The 23,644-nt window shown below is 37.4% G+C and overlaps 1 protein-coding gene across 1 annotated transcript; it reads right to left on the bottom strand.

Annotated features, from left to right (window-relative positions):
- Positions 1–19,792: 19,792 nt before the first annotated feature.
- Positions 19,793–22,319, bottom strand: LOC137726999 (putative flavin-containing monooxygenase 1). Its single transcript, XM_068465954.2, has 5 exons — positions 21,714–22,319; positions 21,361–21,598; positions 21,072–21,247; positions 20,477–20,838; positions 19,793–20,258 (listed from the first exon to the last, which is right to left on the bottom strand). Exons 1-5 carry the CDS (start codon positions 22,149–22,151, stop codon positions 19,916–19,918), a joined length of 1,557 nt encoding a protein of 518 aa, XP_068322055.1. The 5' UTR covers positions 22,152–22,319; the 3' UTR covers positions 19,793–19,915.
- Positions 22,320–23,644: the final 1,325 nt, after the last annotated feature.

The following is a 23,644-nucleotide window of genomic DNA, read 5'->3' as shown; positions in this document are numbered from 1 at the left end:
ACTTATATTTTAGGCCTTTAGGTCACTAGTGATTCCACTGGTCTTCACATCTATCAACTAAAGTATGCTCATGATCTTTCTCAAATATTTGACATGGTTTCCTGGAAACCTACTTCCAAGCCTCTTACTGCTAAGGTATTTCTCACGGCGTCTAATGGGTCCCTCCCACTATTCTAAAAATCCCTACCTAGTACTGCCTAGGTCCTGCCTAGTGTCGTCGAGGCGCTAAGCGGCTGGTCAGCTTCCTGATTAGTCCCTAGGCATTTGAAACTTAAGAAGGTGCACCTAGACTTGCTTAGGCATCCACCTATCCCACCTAACTGGCCTAAACCCGTCCAGGCATCTGCCTACGTAGCTACTCTCACTTAGATTGAAAATCGGTAATCTTCATTTTGCATTTTATTTTTTCAATAAAATGTCAGGGACTTGTTGAACATTTGGATGAACACTCGTTATACACTTGTTCCCTATAGTTTCAATATTTATGATACTTTATAATCTATATGTCATTTTATTTTGCAATTTATATATACAATTATGTGTTTATTAAGTATAAATAGGCACTTGTTTATACAATATATAATAAATTCACTTAAATTTGCCTAGTCCGCCTAGGCGTTAGACCACAACCAGTCGCTCGACTAACACCTAGCGTTGTTTAGAACCTTGGTCTTTCCTTGCTTCTCCTATGTCTTATTGTGAGTTAGTTCGCTCCTTACAATACCTTACTTTAGCCCTGACAGATCTTTTGCTGTTAATAATGTTGCTCAATTTATGAGTTCCCTTCACACTATTCACATGATTGTTGCCAAACGGATTCTCCATTACATCAAAGGTACTATGGATTTTGGCATCACTTTGACTCATCAACTTGCTTCTGCAAAATTATTTACTTATTTTGATGCTGATTGGGCAGGTTATCCAAATACTCATCACTCCACCACTACCTACCTCATTTATCTTAGCACAAATATCATCTCTTGGTGCTCTATAGCAATCGACAGTGGCCCCATCTAGTGGTGAATCTCAATACCGGTCTCTTGGTAATTCTTGTGCCAAGACTACAAGACTTTGTTTTCTTCTTTGTGAGCTTGGGGTTTATCTATGTTTTCTTGTTTTACTTCAGTGTGACAACCTTAGTTCCACCTATCTTGCTACTACTCCAGTTCATCATGCTCATATTCGCCACATTGGACTTGATTATCATTTTGTTGGTGAAAATGTGGCTCTCGGTAGTCTTCGCGTTTGCTGCATGTCTTCTGTCAATCAGCCTACTAACCTTCTTACAAAAGCTCTTCATCAACCACTTCATGGTGTATTTTGTACGAAACTTGTCCGCTAAGGATCATTCAATTTGCGGCTGGGAGTTAGAATAGAAGTAAATAATCTGGAATCATCTCCATGATTCATGGAATGCAATATCAATTGTAATTAATTTAGGATTCCTACCACATATGAGTTTTCTCAAATCCTATAATATTGTAAACATCGTACATGATTAATTTAAGGAGTCATAGTTCTACACTAATGTTGCCTGAAGATTCAAGCACAATGAGCTGAAATCCCTATGAAAGTGTGTACTTGCAGGAAAGAAGACCGCTGATCCCAGCTCCTACAATGGCCACTGTCTTTCCCATTTTTGATAATTAATTGTTTGACATAGAGTACTTTGTGTTTGATGTAAATGGGAGGAGGTAATTACTTTTGGTCCTGATTAAAAGCCAATGGATGGCTAGAATTTGAGCTGCTGACAGAGAATTTTGTCTGAAACCAACAGTTCAAATCCAGTTTCAATAGTTGATTAAGCTACGAACGGCTTGATAGCCACAATGACAAACAATCCTGTCAAGAAGAAAACCTCTTGAATGTTGGATAAATGAAAATGGGTGCTGGGTATTGTTTGGAGAAGATGAAGCAGACATTTTTGATGACAGAAAATCTCACAAACTTGGTAACCAAAGTGAAGATGAAGAGCAATTGAGTTTTTCCATTAACTCTTTAGTGTATGAATGCCATTAATTTGAAAGCTACCACATAAGAATTGAGCTGGTTAAGGCACATAAGACTTGGACACATCAACTTTCAAAGTTTGAAGAGATTGAATCAAGAAGGCATGATTCATGGATTGCCCTCAAATCAGTTAACCGATCAGTGTGAAGGTCAATGGTGGAGCCATAGATTTTGTCATGGGAGGTGTTCGGGTGGGGGGAGGGGGGGTCAATTTTACATGAGTATAAGATCCTTTTTTATATAACAATATTATATTTTACACAATGAGGTGAGAGGTTTAACTAAGTCACATGGTGAGAGTCAAACTTAATATCTCTCGTTTTCAACTAAAAATGTTTTCTGTTAAAAAAATTGAAAATTATTATTGTTTATCAAAATAGAGAGAAAAAAAAAAGTACACATCCATAAATACTATATCTTAAATACTAATATATAATCTCTTATTCATTTTAATTGTACATATCTCTATTGTTTTTCATTTCAATGTTTCACTATTTTTCATAATATAATAAATTCAATATATCTATGTAGTAGACTGAAAAGTATCATTCCAAAAGTTATTATAAATAGACTTTGTGGGACCATGATTTTTCAGGGCCAGAGTAAAGCGGATCGGAATACTCATACCTCAGAGATTTGATCATGGACTCAATAGCCTCCGTTGCATAAACGGAGCAGTGATGCCAACATCATCCTGCTCCAAAATTAGGAGGCAAAGTCAGACGATTTCATTGAGATTGACCACACTTTTTCAGCAAGATATGGAAACCTAATCCAGCAAGGAACCATCAGATTTCCTATAATTTTGGAGTCCTTAAAATCTAAGGATTGACGTGTGCCGCAAATAATCATTGGCAGGGCCAACAACCCTACATAATCAATCTGGAAGATCCACACATAAAATATGAAACCCCGTCCCTGATTTATCATATTCTGTTTTATTAGACTTATGAAATTACCAAATTACCCTTGAGTTGACTTTTGTTGGCCATCTCATCCAAACGCGTATTACTAATTATTTTAGTCTATTATTTTTTTACTTATTGCCATGAACGTGTAGGCACAAATGGATTCAAGTTTGGATTTATAACGAAGATTTTACGTTACGAAATGTCAAACGTTTTTCGGGTATTTCGTTTTTAGTGTTCTTAGATTGTGAACTGTGGGACCTACATGGGGATTATTGTCCCCTTATCCTTGTCCCCATCCCCTTCCCTTTTTAGATTTTCTTATCCCTTTCTTTCTTTTTCTCTCTCTCTCTCTCTCTCTCTCTCTCTCTCTATCTCCCCCTCTCTCTCTTTCTCTCTCTTTCTCCCTATCACTTTCTCTCTCTTTTCCCGTAAGACTACCTCAAGCTCTCTCTTCTTTGCAAACTCTCCCTCTCCTCTCTAAGCTTCACTCACACAACAACAACCACAAAACTCACCGCTTGGATGTAGGACCTCGAAACCCCAGGCCAAAACTTGATACATCAACAGTGTCAGTCACGGTGCATCCCTCCTCCAACGAGCTCCAATGACTTTTGTGATTTTTTCAACGTGGGTAAGTTCCTAGAAACCTTTAGGATGTGTTTTAAGGTTAGAACAATGCTTGTTTTTGTTAAACGTAGAAATAACTTGGAGTGAGCTTTCCCCAGTTTCCAGCGAGAACTTGTGACTTCCAGGCCATTTTTTGGCCAAAGCACAGCGAGTTAGCCATTGTGCAAGGTACCATTCTCTTCATCCCGTTGAGAACTATGATTTTTTTTTTTTGAATCACTTGATTTGGCTGAGTATTATGGAAGTTATGAGTTTTTGAAGTTTTACCTAGAAACTGGCCAATCCACGACCTCCAATTGGGTCGACCCAAACTGATACCCTTAAACTTGGATCTAGAACCCAACTACTACCCAGCCCAAACCTTGGGCCATGCAACCAAGCCCAACCCAAAAACAAGCCCAAACTAGAACCTAAATTCGACCAATATCCGACTCAACCCAGTCGGATCCCAAATTCCAATCAGCGTGTAGGTCCGCATGTGGACTTGCACGTGGGCACCTGGGTCGACCCAAACCGATACCCTTAAACCTGGATCTAGAACCCAACTACTACCCAGCCCAAACCTTGGGCCATGCAACCAAGCCCAACCCAAAAACAAGCCCAAACTAGAACCTAAATTCGACCAATATCCGACTCGACCCAGTCGGATCCCAAATTCCAATCAGCGTGTGGGTCCGCATGTGGACTTGCACGTGGGCACCTGTCTTGGTAGGCACGTGGAGCACATGCACCTCTGCTGGAGGTACTATGCTCCGTCGCCGTCCACGGCGGTGCCGTCGACTTTTCTGGCCAACTTTCCGGTAACCCAACTCAACGTGTGGGGGTACCCAAGGTTGCCCCATAGGTTTTTCAACGTCCTGAATCCATTTATAATATCCGTTTTCCGAAATTCAACTATTTCAGTAAAGTTTTATTAATTGGCCCCTTTATGTGCTTAGGTGCATTTGTTAGTGGCGTTTTCGTTTTTCCTAGTTCGTACGACTCTTCGACGACGGAGTCTCTGTGAGTAGACCCCTTCTAAAATGCATGATTTTATTATTAGAAATGCATACATGAAAAGCATGCTTTTATGACTACGTTTTATGAAACATTTATGAAGTAATCAAATTTACTCTTTACGAAATATTATGCTTTATCGAATAATTGTTACTGAGATTTATGATATGATGTTTGAGCTATTGAGCTCCGATTGAGATATATTTTGGGAATATTATGTTCATGATTTTATGTGCTTACTTAGTGGTTTTTCATACTATGTGCCTTCAGACGAATGATATTTATATATGGCTTCGACAGGGGGTTGTAGTGCCTACGGGCGGAAGATGCTTATACATGGCTTCGGTCGAGAGATGTAGTGCCTTTGAGTGATTGTGATACCACTACAAAGCACACTATATGATATATGTTTTACAAAGGTTTTATGGCATGCAAGGGTTTTCGGAAAACCTATTACTTATTATGTTATATGAGTTTTCTAAACTAGGGGGTTAGTACATTGATATATAACTGTTTTAGTATTACTTATATATAAACTTGGTCCATTCATGTTTTGTTTTGTGCCCCCCTCAGGACATAGGAACGAGGCATACAATCCGAATTACGAGGCATTCCCATATCAGTGAACTTGTGTCCTCCTCTTCGCGTTGGACATCTCTTGTAATAGCACCTTCTATTTTACCTTTCGTTGTATTCTGAATTAGTAGTATGCTTTAAACATGTCATGCATTATCACTATTATTTTGTTGGCAGTTGAATTTTATTATATTATTTTGTTAGGTTTGCATTTGAATTTTACATTGCATAGTTACACACGAATTTTTTTATGCATATTTCACATGTTCTCGACATATGCATTCATTAAATGATTTGCATCACCCTCGGGTGTTGACCAGCACGTGGCCATCTCATTGTCCTTCGAATACCAGGATCGGGGCGTGTCATAAGATTTGTGATTCGTAAATTCCTAAGAGCCTCACATTAAACACATAACAACATATTATAATTTCATGACGATCCTGTTGACTTGTATTAGGATTCCTATAATTGTGGGATTCCTACTGCAATTGGTTTCCTAGTTTAGGATGTAATTATTCTTTCCCTTATTCTTTCCCATATCTGTATAGGGTTGTATATATACCTTGTTTTGATATGAAATAAAATAATTCATTGAAAAGCATTCTTTCTTCTGATCCAACCTTCGGATCTTCACCTATCATAAAGGTCAAGTGGCAGCCATTAACCAAATTACGCTCATACAATGACTTGAAATCTAAAGTTTGCTAGGAAAATCCAGAAGAACATAGAAGATGCATGAGATGAACATTAGTCTTGTCCAGTCCTAAAATTCCGAATGGAAGCTCAAAACTGAAACATAGGATCCAAATACCACAAAGTGAAAGTAAAGTTAGGAAGATGATTGTTCAATTTTCAAAATTCAACATTAGACTTTATCTATCATTATAGGAATGCCATTAAGTAGCTGAAATTAGAACTTTACGAAGAAAAAATAATTAGACTGGGGGTGGTACATGCCTAACCACAAAATATTGCTAATCAACAACAACAAAAAAGAAAAAAGAAACAAAAAAGAAAAAAGAAAAAAAAAATACCAGTTAAGAAGTACATATCCAGAAATGATGAGGTGGGCTGACCGGCACGTCTGTTTTGCCGTGTATTTTATAGACTGAGAGCCAAGATTGATGACGACATATAATAATACAAGCAATGGATTCAGTCAAATCTGGACAGCCCGATGATGAGTTATGTGTGTTATAACCAATTAAATGTCAAGTATATAATACATAACAATTGCACAATTTATTTCGAATAGAAATTTTACAAAGATATTATATATCTCACAATATGAACAATTAATAAAATTGAATAATAAATCGCAAAACACTGACTTGGTTAGAAAGATAGAGGCTTGCAGTAGCAATCTTCTAAGATAGAAATTCGCCTCTAGACCAGTGCAGTAGTTCAACGGACGTCTATCTTGTAGGATACAACTATCTAATCCAAGTTCTTGCACTCGAACTTGGATTATTGGCGAATTGGTTTTGGTGTTTCTCTGTGAAGTGTGGAAAAAGAAGCGATGGAATTGTTGTTTGGTTTCTAATCTTACGGCCATATTTATAATGGCGTAATGAAGCAGTTATAGTCATTCATGTTTATCTTTAAGAATGGTTGTAATTGTTCACGTGATCAGTTTTATCCTTTTGGAAAAAACTGAATGCAAAGATCAAAAAAGTAAAAATGATACTTGTGTTTTTTGTCTATCGGAGCCCAAGAGTGGGGCTCTTGGGCTCAAGTATATAATAGGGCTCTTATGTCTGTTATAACCAATCAAATGTCAAGTATATAATATATAACAATTGCACAGTTTATTTCAAATAGAAATTTCACAAAGATATTATATATCTCACAATATGAACAATTAATAAAATTGAATAATAAATCACAAAATGCTGACTTGGTTAGAAAGACAGAGGCTTGCAATAACAATCTCCTAAGACAGAAATTCGCCCCTACACCAGTGCAGTAGTTCAACGGACGTCTATCTTGCAGGATACAACCATCTAATCCAAGTTCTTGCACTCGAACTTGGATTCTTGGCGAATTGGTTTTGGTGTTTCTCTGTGAAGTATGGAAAAAGAAGAAATGGAATTTTGTTTGGTTTCTGATCTTACGGCCATATTTATAATGGCGTAATGAAGCAGTTATAGCTGTTCATGTTTATCTTTAAGAACGGTTGTTGTTCACATGATCAGTTTTATCATTTCGGAAAAAACTGAATAAAAAAATCAAAAACGTAAAAATGATACTTGTGTTTTTCATCCATCCGAGCTCGGTTCTAACTGTTCACATGATCAGCTTTTTCCTTAATGATACTTGTGTTTTTCGTCTATCGGAGCCCAAGAGTGGGGTTCTTGGGCTCAAGTATATAATAGGGCTCTTATGTCTGTTATAACCAATCAAATGTCAAGTATATAATATATAACAATTGCATAGTTTATTTCAAATAGAAATTTCACAAAGATATAATATATCTCACAATATGAACAATTAATAAAATTGAATAACGAATCACAAAACACTGACTTGGTTAGAAAGATAGAGGCTTGCAGTAGCAATCTCCTAAGACAGAAATTCGCCCCTACACCAGTGCAGTAGTTCAACGGATGTCTATCTTGCAGGATACAACTATCTAATCCAAGTTCTTGCACTCGAACTTGGATTCTTGGCGAATTGGTTTTGGTGTTTCTCTGTGAAGTATGGAAAAAGAAGCAATGGAATTGTTTTTTGGTTTCTGATCTTACAGCCATATTTATAATGGCGTAATGAAGCAGTTATAGCTGTTCATGTTTATCTTTAAGAACGGTTGTAACTGTTCACATGATCAGTTTTATCGTTTCGGAAAAAACTGAATGAAAAAAATCAAAAACGTAAAAATGATACTTGTGTTTTTCATCCATCCAAGCTCGGTTCTAACTGTTCACGTGATCAGCTTTTTCCTTAATGATACTTGTGTTTTTCGTCTATCGGAGCCCAAGAGTGGGGCTCATGGGCTCAAGTATATAATAGGGCTCTTATGTCTATTATAACCAATCAAATGTCAAGTATATAATATATAACAATTGCATAGTTTATTTCAAATAGAAATTTCACAAAGATATAATATATCTCACAATATGAACAATTAATAAAATTGAATAACGAATCACAAAACACTGACTTGGTTAGAAAGATAGAGGCTTGCAGTAGCAATCTCCTAAGACAGAAATTCGCCCCTACACCAGTGCAGTAGTTCAACGAATGTCTATCTTGCAGGATACAACTATCTAATCCAAGTTCTTGCACCCGAACTTGAATTCTTGGCGAATTGGTTTTGGTGTTTCTTTGTGAAGTATGGAAAAAGAAGCAATGAAATTGTTGTTTGGTCTCTGATCTTACGGCCATATTTATAATGGCGTAATGAAGTAGTTATAGCCGTTCATGTTTATCTTTAAGAACGGTTGTAACTGTTCACGTGATCAGTTTTATCCTTTCGGAAAAAACTGAATGCAAAAATAAAAAACGTAAAAATGATACTTGTGTTTTTCATCCATCCGAGAAAAAACTGAATGCAAAAATTAAAAACATAAAAATGATACTTGTGTTTTTCGTCTATCAGAGTCCAAGAGCCCCAAGGCCTTCTTTGGCATTTAATATATGCACCCAAATCCTCCAAGTCTAAGGTCCAAGGTCCACGGGTTTAGCTCAATTTCTTTCAAACCATAAGTGTGGGAACACACTTATAAAGTAGATCTTCAAAAGAAGAATGGACGATGTGGGACTAAAGATCCCACAAGTTTCATAAGTTTCAACAATGTCTTCAACAACATTTGAATTGAATTGGATTTATACAATTCAAAATGTGTATAAAGGTGGAAGTAAATGCTTTCATTCTGACCCGTAAGAAAAGATTAGACATGAAAGAATTCTAATCCTACCATTTTGTGAAAATTAATTTATTAAAAAGATAAAGGTCAAATTGAAATTATCAAGAAGATAAAGGGCCTCTGGTAATTTTATAAAATAAACAAAAATAAGAAATTGATATATATAATATATATATATATATATATATTTTTTTTTTTTCCTTCAATTTTATCATATGAGAATGACCGTTTGTGATGGTTTGATTCGAGACTGATCGTTTGTGGAAGAAAATATTGAAAATGTGTCTATTAACGAGATCTAAAAAGAAAATGATAGTAGCTTTGGGGTTGGTGGTAGTGTTTTTCTTTGGTCATATAACTTCAAGATGGTGACGCTGATGGTGGGGTAAGGGTGGTGGCATTTGGGAAGCAATGATAGTGAATGTAAATCTCTTCGTCATGCACTTGAAAAATGATAACATTTAAGATTAAGGTCAAAAGTCTCACACGCCCATAATGAAAAGGGGGGCTTTGGTAGAAAAATCTCTGATGCCGAAGTTAGTATTCTGAGAAGAATGTGTTCAGGAGTTTGTGGGTGGCAAATGACTTAGCATTTTAGTGAGATAATAGGAGTATTTATAGGAGAGTGACCGACCCTTCAGATGGAGAATAGTCAGCCATATACGGTGGTATTTGGAGAATAATTGCAAGATATTATATGAAATAATATCTTGCAGTTAACATGGCAATTATTCCTAAATTAAATATGAAGTTTTGGGAGTTACCTTTTGAATAAAATCACCAAGAGATTTATTAGGAGTGATGAGAAGGATTTGAATAAATATTATATTGATCACCTTTGACTCTTCCTTGATTGAGCTGTTATTGTTTGTTGCGTGCATGTGGGAATCCTGGTGTGCGTCGAGGGTAATCTTGTCTTTTTCATTCAAAAGTCCACGTGTCACCTCCATGATTTTTTGGATTATTTTTTGCTCCACAAACGCCTTTATACCTACTGGGCTATTCGCAGGAAAAGGCAGTAGGTGTAGAGATCTTCAACTTTGATGCAGATTCCCACTTGAACTTGAAATTAGATTCTTTTAGGAAAGGGAAATAAATCACAACCAAAGCCTATTTAAGCCTACATTAAGTAGGGGATTAAATCAACTTCGGAGGGCAATTATTTATCCCTACAAGAAAAAGAGAAAGCTAGGGGATATTTGTTCTTCTTCCCCTAACATTCTTCTTCGCTTGCCTGTGCAAAGAACCATCTTCAGTTGATTTCTTTGTCTTCTCAGTGCCACACCAAAGTAACAAAAACTTAATTTTCTTTATCTTCTTCTTGAGTGGTGCTTCCACAGGGCAGTCGGTGAGGTGGTGCAACACGTCGGTTGGCAGGGACTAAGAGTCAGCTCGGCATGGGCCAAGGAATTGGTGTGGCAAGGGCCACGGCTTGGGTTGCCACGTTTGGGCTACTTGCCAAGAAGGAGGAATCTCCCTGGGTTTGATTTTTCAACTGTTGTAGATGGAGCAATTAATGATGGTGCTGCCAAGATCGGAGCTGCTGAAAATGAAGTGTCGGGTGAGCAAACTGCTGAGTGCGAAGTGGCTGATGAAGGCATGATGCTTAGAAATTTAATAAACTGCTTTAGCTTTACTCCATCTTTGTTTTTCTTGAAACTTTGCTTGCTTGAAGCACTTTGCAAAAATTTTAGCCATAGAACCGTCGGTTGGGCACATTGCTTTGAAAAAGGTTAACGATCCCACAAAGCCACTTTGGCCGTGAGTTTTGGCTTCTTGGGGCATTGAGCTGTTGAATTTGTCGTTGACTGCTGTCCTCTAGCCATTTATTGCTTAGCTGGTATTCAATTATTCTATCTTTTAAGTTGTGTGACTTGCATCATAACATGATAAAGATCTGTGGAATATGAAAATCGTTAACTAATCACATCAAATTGAATAGTTGTGTGACATTCGTGAGAAGTTTGTCCCTTCCAATGAAGAGTAGACCCATATAGGTGTTAGAGATTTGGTTTATGCTCTCGCACTAGAGAGCTTACCTAAATAGGTGTCGGAGAATTAGTTTACCCTTTCACACTGGAGAGCAATTAGTTTATCCTCTCACATTGGAAAGCTTACCTAGATGGGTGTCGAGGGATTAGTTTACCCTCTCACACTGGAGAGCAATTAGTTTACCCTCTCATGCTGGAGAGCTTACCCAGATGGGTGTCAGGGGATTGGTTTACCCTCTTGCACTGGAGAGCAATTAGTCTACCCTCTCGTACTCGAAAGCTTACCCAGATGGGTATCAGGGGATTGGTTTACCCTTTCGCGCTTAAAAGTAATTAGCTTACCCTCTCACACTAGAGAGCTTTCCCATATGGGTGTCGGGTGATTGGTTTACCCTCTCGCACTAGAGAGCAATTAGTTTACCCTCTCGTACTAGAGAGCTTACCTAAATATGGGTTTGAGTTATTGTTGTAGACAGTAGTTGAGCCAAGCTTATGAATAATTTCTTGAATCTTCGTTGAGAATAAAGAAATGTATCAACTGTGTTGGAAAGTAGAAACTTTATAACAACTGGATAATCCTTGGCTTGCAAGGTCTTGTTCGTCGAGCTATTTGAGATTTTGAACTTATTTGGATAAGCTTGAACGGGGTTCAGGGAGTGATGAGACATTTCCCCAGCATTCTATCATGTTACTACTTCATGTTACTACTTGATGAAAGTCGGATGCTTCCTTTATTCGAAGCTATTCGTATCCTGAAAGTGCTCAAACCTGAAAAAGATGCCATTAATCCGCATTGTCTTTGATGAGGGTTCAGTGTTGGCTTCCGCTACTTGTGTAGGCCGTGTCGCTGACTTGTCAAGATACTCGTGCACCAATCCTTTTTTGTCAGCTTCTCAAGGTATAGTTTCCACTTCAAGCAGCCATTGGTAGTGTGGATTGGTCATTGATGGAATGTGCAATACTTTGTTTGATCCAGCTAGTAAGATCGCCCTTTAAGGGTGACGACAGTGCAAACCAAGGTTCATTCTTGAGCTTACGGAGAATCTGGCCAATTGAAGCTGTGAACTTGGTAAATGTTTCGGGCACTATGTCTTCTTTGATCGGGGAACGGTTCATGTGCCTTTTTTCTGACTCATTTCTGCTAGACTACTTAGCCTTATCCCATAATGCATGCTTATCCACCAAAGCATACGAAGATGACAAGGTCATTTCTTCTTCCACGATCAATTTTTCGAATAAATGATGCTCCGTGGGAAGCCCATTTGTGAATGCTGCCATTGCTAAGCCTTCTTTGCTTTGAACCTCTTCATATAGTCGCGGAGTGACTTCTTTGGGTTCTTATTGATGTTGAACAAGTGGTCGGACTTCTTCTTAATTGAGCGATATGATGAATACTTTTTGGTGAAAACTAAAGAAAGTTCATCGAAACGCTAGATAGATTGTGGTAGCAGAGTCTGGAACTAATCTTGCGCCTCGCCTTATAAAGTGGCGACGAATATCTTACACATGAGAACGTCGTTCTTTCGATAAAGGATCATTGCACTTTGGTAGTGCTTTAGGTGCATCTCTGGGTCTCAATCTCATTTGAAGGATGTGAAATGTGGCATGCTAAATTTGCATGGAGGTTCTGCCTGCTCAATCTCAATCGTGAAGAGTGACCTGCTTATGTTGGTCATGTCCCATTGTAGTACCTTGTTAGTAACCTCGTAGCGTTAGAAATCGCGCAATCGCTTGGTCAACAGCCTCTCTACTTTTTCCTAAAATTTTCTTTTGTTAGGGTAGCGAAGCTCTCAGCTGGCCCTGATCGTGACCTGCTTGTCTAGATTGCTCTTCCATGTGTTCTGTTCATCTATGTCGCGGCTGCGGTGCATGTGGTACATCCTAGCAAATGAGCGAATTACTTGTAGGCTGTCGGTTGAACTTGACTTGGATTGAGTGATTGCTTCTCTCAGTCCATAATGTTCCTTGCGGACCTAGCGGCAAACGAACACTTTGCCTATAAGGTTGCTCATGTTGATTATCAGAGTGTGTCTTATCCACAGAAATCTCACACCAAAAGAAATTAGGTCAGTAGCTAAAACAAAACGAAAATAAAAAGAAACAAAAAGAAACAACGAGGGATTAGCAAAATTGCTAATCCCCGGCAACGGCGCCAAAAATTTGATGCGAATTATATAAGCACACAAATTAAACCCTCTTTTTGACAATTGTAGTATAGATATAAGTAGGGATCGTTCTAGGCCGGGGATTAGGAGGGATTGCTAACCTAATGAAAATTGACTCAAAGAAGTGAAAATAGGCTTTAAAACACTTTAAATAAACTCAAAACACTCTTACTAACTTGTATGACTCAAAACAACTTAAAACAACCAAAAAGACTCAATTTAGACTTTAGGACTCAATTTGGACGAAAATACACTTGGTTTTGACTCTAAAGACTCAAAAAGACTCTTTTGGACAGATTTGGACCAAATAAGAAAGGGGGTTTTGATTTTGGACGAATTTAAAAGAAAACAAGTAACTTAAAACTTTAAAACAGATTTTGGACGAATTTTAGAAAAACTAATGGATGATGGGATAGCCAAGGGATACTTCTCCACACATGATACTTTCTAACATAAATTGATTTCCAGTTGCTTTTCCGATAAACCATGAACCTCAACACCCCAGATTAACCGTGACATCACTAATTAACCCTCAGATTTCCCTTAAGTTAGTGGATTGGATGACATCATACGACAACCCAAAGCATTCTTCAAAAAGTCCCCTACATGACATCATAATAGAGATACGGTTAAAGATCATTACGTTCAATGGAAATCATAAGTATTGACAAAGCACTTGTAACTATGACATCATGATACGCATGCTAGGAATTTACTTAACATGATTGTGAAAACAACCTTAACTACTTGTGAATATAAGTTTTGTGACGATTATGTGAAACACCCTTATATTCTAGCCCCAAATTCAAGCATGCAAATTAAGTAGGCCTCCCTAATAAACATACAAGAATAAGTTATCCATCAAACGGTTAAGCAAATTGCGTTCACGACTTATGAAATCACAACTGGACTTAATCAAATCATATTATAATTGTAATCATGGTTTCAAAGCATCCCTAGGCTAAAACGAGTTTAGCCTCTCATGTTCATGACAAAACAAAGCAATATAGATTTAAACATTGAAAATAAAAGATAGATTACACCTAGACACGTCCAACACTCCAACTTGAATGTACAAACGCCCAAGGCTTGGTCTTCCTTCTCCTCCTCCTTGCTAGGTCACGGCACAAGGGTCTATGGTGAGTTTGTGGACGATTTTCTGGATTTTTGATGGTTTTAGGTATATATGGTGGTGCGGCAAGGGGTTATGGTGGTGTATGGAGGTTGGGATGGATGTATGGAAGTAGGGGAATGATGGATGGGTGTATGCAAGGTCACGGCAAAGGGTGTTTTCTGAAGGAATGTATGAATGTTGTGTGAAGGGGTGGTGATGATTAAATGGCACGGCAAGGCTGTTTATAGAGGCTAGTTTTGGCACACTTAGTGTAGGAAAAGGATTGCCTAATCCCATTGGAAAAAGGTTAACTCAAGGCAGAAATTAAGTGGGATTTGGAATAGGGAATTCGGCTAGGATTTAGGGAGTTCTAGAAGGCTAGGTGCGGCACACATGTAGGGATAGGATTAGGTGTTCTAGAAACTGTGTTTAAGGCAGATTTCCTAATCCTAAAGGGCCTAGGACATGTGATATAGGAGTAGGAAAAGGATTGTGATTCCTAAACCTACAAGGAATGGTGATTTGCGGCATTGGTATGGATGAGTCTTCTAGAAACTGGAATAGGTGTTTAAATGTGTAATTGATTCTCCCTAAGTAGCTAGGTTTAGGTCCCAATCTGATTTGGATAGGATAGGATAGGATAATGTTAGAGATAGGATAGGATAATGTATGGATAAGGTTGGATAAGATAAGGTTTGGATAAGATCCCTTGTTTCTTGCTTCTTCCTTATCTTCATTGGAATAGAACTTCTTCCACCAGATTTTGTAGCCTTTCCTAGCTCTTCTAGTCTTCAATTTCGTCCATCCTCTTTGCTCCATGATTAAGCTATCCACTCCATGCCTAAAAATGCTCCAAATAGCCTCAAAATGCACTTTCTTGCTCCTTTTGCCATTAGGACCTAAAAACACACGAAAATACTTTAAAAGACTGAAATACATAGTAATTAACTCACTAAGTGTAACGAAACAACACAACTAAATAGCATAAATATGCTCCTATCACCAAGGTTGTTTGTTGAGCGATGGCGCTTGTCAATTCTACGACTTGTAGGGACAAGTATTGTTCACCATTTGGGTTAGAAGAGCTTGGAATGGTATGTATCTCCTTGAGTAATGGAAGTGTAATGGACTCTGGAAGCGAGATTTGAGTTAGAAAATGTCAAATCTGCGGAGAAATAGGGTGAAAATACCCCCATTCAATCGTCAATCCAGAAATCATAAGTCGGGATGGTTAAACCGATCTTGGACTATTTAGGCTGCTAGGTAGGCCACGTGCATGGGCTACCTCGCTGCGGTGCATATGGGTGCTGAGCCTGCGTTCGGCTTTGGAGTGCGTTGGGTTCATACTGGCCTTAAGCTCGAGAATGCTGGGCTGCTCCATTTGCCGCAGCTGCTTGGGCCGACCGCTGAATAGAGGCGTGTAGGCTTGGGCTAGCTCGTGAGCTGCTAGCGTAGTTGCTCCCTGTTGTCCGTGAACTTGCTGCCAAAGAGCCCCAATACCACGGTGGTCCCTATGACTACTATGGTGGTGGTGCTCCGTGGTGGTAAAATTGCTCCTCTTACAGTCGTGTTAAGCCTCGTGGATCGTCGTGGTGGGGTTATGTCTCGTCCTCCATCATTTGATCCGGATCTTTGAACGTAGAAAGTTTCGTTTGTCATGGTTTCCGAATTTCCCATCATTATATTTTTCCCTTACCTGTATTCAAAGAATTAAAAATTCTAGGAATAAGAAAGTACGAAAAATTTATGATCAAACAAGAAATAAGAAACTTTGAATGCCAGAGTCTTCTTCAAGCATGTGAATCAAACTCTCAATGAAAACACCAATTTGTGGATGCAAATTTCCGTTATCTTCTCCTTTGACCAAAATGCACCTGCAAAATAATAAATCTAAGATTAAGGCCAAAAGCCTCACTTGCCGACGATGAATGAGGGGAGCTTTGGCCAAAGAATCTTTGATGCCAAAGTTAGAATTCTGAAGAAAAAAAAATGTGTTTAGGAGTTTATGAGGAGTGATGAGAGGTGCAAGAAGTTTTGGGATTTACCTTTTGAATAAAATCAATAAGGGATTGATGAGGAGTGATGATAGGGATTTGAATAAATATCTTATTGATCACCTTTGACTCTTCCTTGATTGAGTTGTTATTGTCTGTTGCATGCACGTGGGAATCCCGATGTGCCTCAAGGGTAATCTTGTTTTTTTCACCGAAAAGTCCACGTGTCACCTTCATGACTTTTTGGATTATTTTTTTGCTCCACAATGATGATGGTAGTGACGGCGGTGGAGATTGTCGATGCAAATTTTCGCTTTCCCTTGATTGACGAAATTGCATCTACAAAACAATCAACACATTTGGTCAAATACCAAAAACCTCATGCATCCACGATGAGTGGGGGGGGGGGGGAGAGGTTGGTCAAAGGACATCCGATGCTTTATTTATTTATTTATTTTTATTTTTTTGACAAGCGATATTATTTACACTAAGAGCAGGGAGTGAGATTAGCCTCACAATGGACTAGCAATAATGTGGTTCAAATTTTCCTTTGGCTAGAATTGAACTTAAACCTCTCACTTACAAGTCACAAATTTTGAGAGAATGAGTGTTTGGCTTTTCTGTATAGTGAAAGGCTTTCTAAATTTTGGAGATAAAGTGGATATTTATACGAGAGAAGAGGAGAGGGGGCCGGCCCTCTAAGGTTTAGGGGGTGGTCAGCCCTTTAGGTTTGTATTTAAGTGGGAATATTCTAAGATATTTGTGTAAATAATATCTTAGAGTAATTAGGTAAATATCCTAAATAAATGAAATTATGATTAATTACTTGAAAGAGGTCTTCTCTTATTAGTAATGTATTTATGATAGGAAAAAGTAATTATTCTATCATAAATATTAAATATCTTTGACTTTTCCTACGGGCACAGGTGCCTTGAGCAGTTGTGGTTCTCTGTCTGCTCTACCTCAGTTGCGCATGGTGAATGAGAATGCTCACTGCTCATTTAATAGGGGCAATCTTGTTTTTCTTGAAAAATAATTCACGTGTCAGTTCCATGATTTTTGGGATTATTTTTTACTCCACAAATATGATAACAATGGTAGTGGGGAGTGGTAGCGGCAGCGGCATCGGCATGACGGCCCTAATAGCGGTGATGGGTGGTGGTGGCAATGGTCATTGAGATGTAATGTGGGTGATGGTAAGTGGAAAGCCTGATTGTGATTGGAAGGGTTGAAATTTTGTTTATAAAAATACAAAGGCAACTGTTGGGTCATGATACGGAGACGGGTCGGATTTCTGTTCCGGGCAATTGGTTGGCCGTATCATTGGGTTAGAATTTTGTACTAGAATTGAATCAACATGAAGTGATTATTGGACTCCAATGCATTTGAATTTCGTGCATATATGTAGGCAATATTCATAAATAAGATTAAGTTCATTAAAATGATGTCCTTTTTGTTCGCCCCCTAATTTAAACATGGGTCGGACATGCATGTCAATAATTTACTCGAACAAGAGACTGGTGATTGCGATCGTGACACTACTTGTTGCCGCCAGTAGACGGGATTTGAATGATTGAGATCGAGCCTAAATTCGACTTTTAACCAAGAGATTGCGCTATTGAGTGGGAATGGCTCAAATCAAAGTTTTTCTTTGTCTTAACGATAAGGACTTTACTTATATAGAGAAATATAACAATATGTAAATGACAAGTTTGCTGGAAGTGTAGCTGGTAGAGGAAAGTAAAGAAAGTAAGTGCAAGTACACTGGAGACGTAAATACTGTAAGTGAAATGAGTAAATACAATGGGAACATAAATGTAAATGAGAATACAAGGAAATTGATACTACTCGGAAGAATAGTAGAGCTTTAAAAGGAAATATAAGGCTTTTGCTGAATTGAAGTATTAAAAAGGGTGCATAGCTTGAACTGAGTTGAATTGTTTGATTGATTGATTGAGTGCCCATAATCCTTTTGCCTCTGCTTCTTTATATAGAGAACTGAGAGAGCCAATTTGCTGATGACATTGAACCTGTGCAGAGAAGCTCCACTGCCAACTTGCATATGAAATAATATTAAAAGAAGTAAGTTGGTTTTCCACCATCTGTCCATTAATCTCACTTGCAATGGATTAATATTTAAAAGAAGTAAGTTGGCTTCTTTTCTCCACATGTCCATCTCCTAAGTCTGCCAACATCTTTACTTGCAATAAAGCCACTGCTTCTAACCATCCAGAGAAACATTCCCACATGCAACTTTTAGTCTATTTGCACACTAATCCCCCAAGATATCATATTTTAGCTTTAAACCAATGAAGTAAAATTGTGCATATTTTAGGTACAGACACTTCTTACAGAGGCGTAAGTCAAATGAAAATGTAGCTTTTAAATATTCAAGAAGTTTGAACAAATTTATGCCTATTTGAATGCTCCTTGAAGAGATGCATGAAGGCCTATTTGAATGGTATAGTCACATTAATATCTATATAAGGAAGATTTTTGTAAAAATGAAGAACCAATAGCATAATTTTCCTTCCTCCATCTTTGACCAAAAGTACTAATGTTAGTAATGCAGAACGACAAAGAGATAGAAGAGATGTCAAAAGACATACGAGGCTTGACAGAAAAAATGATAGAAGAGCAATGCTCAATTAAACTTATTTATGGAGTTCAGTTTCTAGACAATCTTGAGCATTATTGTTATCTCTTGTGCGCTTAAGGTTTGTCTCAGAAGTGTGCAAAATTTTTATAAACAAGAAGCGTTAGGTTATGTTTCGTTGTATTCACAAAGCACGAGATCGATGTCTGTGCAAATAACGTTTAAAAGATAATATAGTTATTTACGTACTTGAAGCAATCTTTAATTGTTCATCATAATCAAACTCACATGATACAAAAAACAAAAACTCTGACAAGAAAACCACTTTTCGTATCAGTTAGTTAGAAATACACCGAGACTTGCTCATTGATTCAATGTCTTTAGGTCCACACAAATTAACTTTCCCAATAGCTCTCAATTGCTAACTATTAATAAATTAGAATAAAAGTTTGACCACACTCAATTTTTATCAATGGACTCCTTTTTCTTTTTACGCCCTCACTTGAATATCTGACTGTCTTCTAACATCCGACTAAAGTTTAAAATGTTTTTAAATAAAGAAAATTATTATTAGAACTTTAAAAAATTTATTTGACATTTCAAATTTTCTATTATTAGAATGAAAAATAAACTTGTAAGAAGTGTAGAATGAGATTTTTAGAATGTTAATAACAATTTTATAAATAAATGGTAAACTATAAATTATTTATATAGAATAGAAAGTTATAATAAAAGGTCAAATAAAAAGGGACAGCACAGTCCACTGCATTTCACAGAATGGGCAGATTATTTCAATGCATGTTGTTTTATGTCGAAATTGAAATAGGGATGAGTTGGTGGAGGGAGAAATAATCATAGCAGATGTAAAAAGATTCTGCCGCAAAAATCTAAAAGCATGAATGGTGAATATCAACAAAATAAAAAAGAGTGTTATGACCAAATATATCAAAAATTCTTCTCCTTGAATATTATTACATAGTAGGGCACAACAGATGTAACTTTTTAAGTTACACTTATCTGAAAGGAAAGAAAAGGTAGAATTATAAGTCAAAGCACTATGGACATTTTAAGATGGAGCATAATCCAATGGTCCATAAGGCTCAAATAATTCAGCAAATAGTCCCTTCTTTCTTTTAGGGTTCCATCCCATGTCCTTGCACAACTGGTCATTGTACCATATATGAAGGGTACCGTTGCATGATCTCCGAAAGTATTTGCCCGCGTATCGCTTTGCAAATCCGTCCCATTTGTTCACATCTTTCTCCATCTCTTTTATGCTTGGTAACGTAAATGTGCCTGCAAGAAGCTCAGCTACCCACCTGCATCTCATCTCGGATGTGTACAAGTTTGAAACACTCTCAGAAAATCCAATTACGGCTAGTTGTGGAATTCGTCCATGTATGCATTCCCTGATTGAAAATAAGCCATCATATGTAAATGTTGCAGCAGTTAATAAAACGACCAAATAAATCGACATGTGCACACCGCATTTACTGATCACATGTCTCGCACAATTAAGACCTAGCTAGATAGATGGGACTCGGACTAGAGTTATGTGAGAGATGTGATCAACAAATATGGTATATTTAGCATAAACTTGCCCCAATGTGCTTTCAAAGAAGCTAACCTGTAGAGGGGTAATATGGCCTCCGGCGAACCAGCTATATAATCCTGAAAGGTAGGAGACACAAAGATGTCTTTGAGCTTTTTATCACCTCTAAACCCAGTAGCGAGTATCACCAAATCTGTCTTCACAGGGGATGCTTCCCCTTCAACCAAAATGCCTTCCTGGCAGAAGCTGAAGCTGCTGGGGGATTTTTTCAGTATGATGCTTCCCTCTTGGACTCGATCGTAGAACTTTTCTGGTATTGTTGAGAGCAGACAAGAACTGATTTCTTGAAGAAAACTATGCTTAGGTACCATTCCGTACTTGGCCAACCCAAGCTTCTTAGCTATGTAGCTTTCAACAAATTTTGAAAATCCCCATCTCTGTTAAAATTCACCAAATATATTCTTAATAAACTCCTCTTTTTACAAATTGATTAATACTAAGTTCATAAAAAATAAGCTAATGATGCTTTACCGGAGTGGTGGAAAGTAAGCATGTCATGCACCACGGCGAGGGTTTGATCCTCACTGATTCCTCTCCCCTAACAACTATTTAACCTACTAACATGATTGCTTATAAAAAATTCATAGAAAATAAATATAAAAAAGTTTACCAGAGGTGAAAGAATTGTTGCAAGGAGACCAAGTAGAATGCCTTCACCAGGCTTATGAATCAACAGCTCCGAGAAGCGATTAAGGTATAGGTATGCCAGGGGCACACCCCATGGAAGATAGTCAGGAACAGTCCAATGCTCTGTCTTGTAAATTACTGTGCATGGATGTTCAATCCCTGCAAACCAACTGATTAATTAAGAGGAATAGGTACAAACTACGAACAAAATGATCACAATATTCTGGGTACATGCCATGTGACAATCAATTAATTTTCACGAAACTAGTTACCATTTGTGTTCGAACACTCCATTGCAATGTCCAGTGCAGATTTCTGAAATCCAACAACTGTTACACGCTTTCCTTTCACGATGTTACGCGCTCTTTCGTAATCCATTGCGGCATAATCCTTTGAGTGTATAACCTCCCCATCAAATGCTTCTGGGCCCTTGTTGTAAGGGAATTCAGGAATGTTTGGAACATCACTAAACCGCCCGATGCAGAGGATCACAAAGTCCACAAGGTAAACCTGCTTATGCATGATCAGATCAGTATGACTTAAAAATTGACAATATAACAGCATAACATAATTAAACTCGAAAAGATGTATACATAGATCTATGCATGTAAAAACAAGAAGGCACCTCTGTTGAACGGCTATGTTTGTCTTCTACTGCAACTTTCCATTTCCCTTTGGAGCTGAAAGGCTCTCCAGTTCCACCCCAGTGACTCCAAGCTTGCATCTCATCCTCAGATGCACCTTCATACTCAATGCCACACACTTTGGTGTCGAATTTGATGTGCTTAAGCAAGTCAAAATGTTGAGCATATGATTGGATGTAATCCAAAACTTGATGCTGGCTAGGAAAGTCCTCTTCCACTGAAGATGGCCATGGAAAATCTGAGAATTGGTAGACCGGTTTAGGAGTTTGGAGCTTGGTAGACTCAACAGTTTTGGTCCATACTCCTCCAATGCTGCTCGTAGATTCAAACACGATAGGTTGAAATCCCTTTGAAAGTGTGTACTTGCAGGCAAGGAGGCCACTAATCCCAGCTCCTACAACGGCCACCTGCTTTCCCATTTCTGAACTTGTTGGATATCAGTCACCGTATGCTTTTGATTTTATACCGTATTCATTAATAAATGGGAGGATGTAATTAAAAATAATTTCTTGCCGACGTGAATTTTAGATGTGTGCAATTTCAAAATGACACGGTTTGTTTTCGATAGGATTGTCAGTATACTAGGTACTCCTTTGGTACCCAAGTATTGTCCCTATTTAAATTCTTTGTTGATGTGATTGGGCCATAAATAAAACATCCGCATCCTCTCCATTTCCACGCACTTGAGACAGGATCTTCGCCCAAATTCTGTTTGTGATAATTTTGGAAATTTTTTAATTATGTTCGTTTATTTTATATTTTTTCATTAATTTTTATCAGGTATTATTTGTGTTCAATTTTAAATAATATAATTTAAAATAATTTCTAACTGCACGATGCACGATGAAATAATAGGATTAAAGGATCCAGTTATAGGGGTGGGTTCGGTTTTTTGTCAAAACCAAAACTAAACCGAAACTTTGGTTCGGTTTTTTTTTTTCGGTTTGGTTTTGTTCAATTTTGGTTTCAGTACTGTTTTGGTTATTTTATTTTATTTCATAAAACTTTTTTTTTTTTTTTTTTTTTTTAAGTATGAAATTAACGAGAGGTCCTTGAGTTCGAAATGCTATATGCATGTTTATTCCCTTCACATTTTACGAATTTATATTCAGTTGTTAATTTCTTTTTAATTACTAGCTAGTAGCTATGTGGGTTGCAATTTTTAAACATTCGTTCCAATTCAAGTCTAACCTTCAACAAGGAGTAATGCATAGACCAAATTTGCAAATCATATGACATGCCACCGATAGGTTTAATTTAGTGTTCATTCACTGCTTATGCATATCAATTAAAGACTCGAAAACGTCATTGTAGTTTCATATTGACAAGATTAGTGAATAAGAAAAGACACATCACGATTTATATAAAAACACTGTAAAGTTTAGATAGAATGAAAACAAAGCTCCTCATCTATCTACTTGTAAGCCCACAGTTTTTAGTTCCCTTCTCTCGAACAAAATAAATTATATTTTCTATATTTCTTAATTATTGAGTTTGAAGTGTTTTTTAAGTATAATTTTATTGAAATTTTACGTGTGAAGTTAGGGCACATTTTTCAATGTCACCCGGGCCTAAAATATCTCTAGAACGGCCCTGCAACAAATTAATAGTCATATCACGCCATTTGACTTTTCATATGTATATACTATATACAATTTCTTTTAATAGGAATAGGATCCTCTTTGAATTCTTTTTGTAGGGATCCGGATGATCAATCAATCATGTTTGTTTATCGTATATCATGCGGATAAAAATTATTTAAAATTTAAAATTTAAAATTGAATATAAATATTACCTAACGAAAATTAACAGTGCAACATACGATGAATATATACGATTGATTGATCTTTTAAATATCCATGATGAGGATCCTTGGCCCTTTTAGTAATGGCATCACATTGTTGTCCCCAAA

Source organism: Pyrus communis, chromosome 5 (assembly GCF_041283825.1).
Source record: "Pyrus communis isolate YQ-2024b chromosome 5, ASM4128382v1, whole genome shotgun sequence".
Lineage (NCBI taxonomy): Eukaryota > Viridiplantae > Streptophyta > Magnoliopsida > Rosales > Rosaceae > Pyrus > Pyrus communis.
Note: the sequence above shows the minus strand (reverse complement) of the source record. Positions and strands in the feature narration are given on the sequence as shown.

Excerpts from the sequence above, each read along its gene's own strand:
- LOC137726999 (XM_068465954.2), bottom strand. The coding sequence starts at position 22,151 with ATGGGAAAGCAGGTGGCCGTTGTAGGAGCTGGGATTAGTGGCCTCCTT. Across the intron at positions 21,248-21,360 it reads GGAGTGTTCGAACACAAATG|GGATTGAACATCCATGCACA; the intron begins GTAACTAGTTTC and ends GTTGGTTTGCAG. Across the intron at positions 20,839-21,071 it reads CAACAATTCTTTCACCTCTG|AGATGGGGATTTTCAAAATT; the intron begins GTAAACTTTTTT and ends GAATTTTAACAG.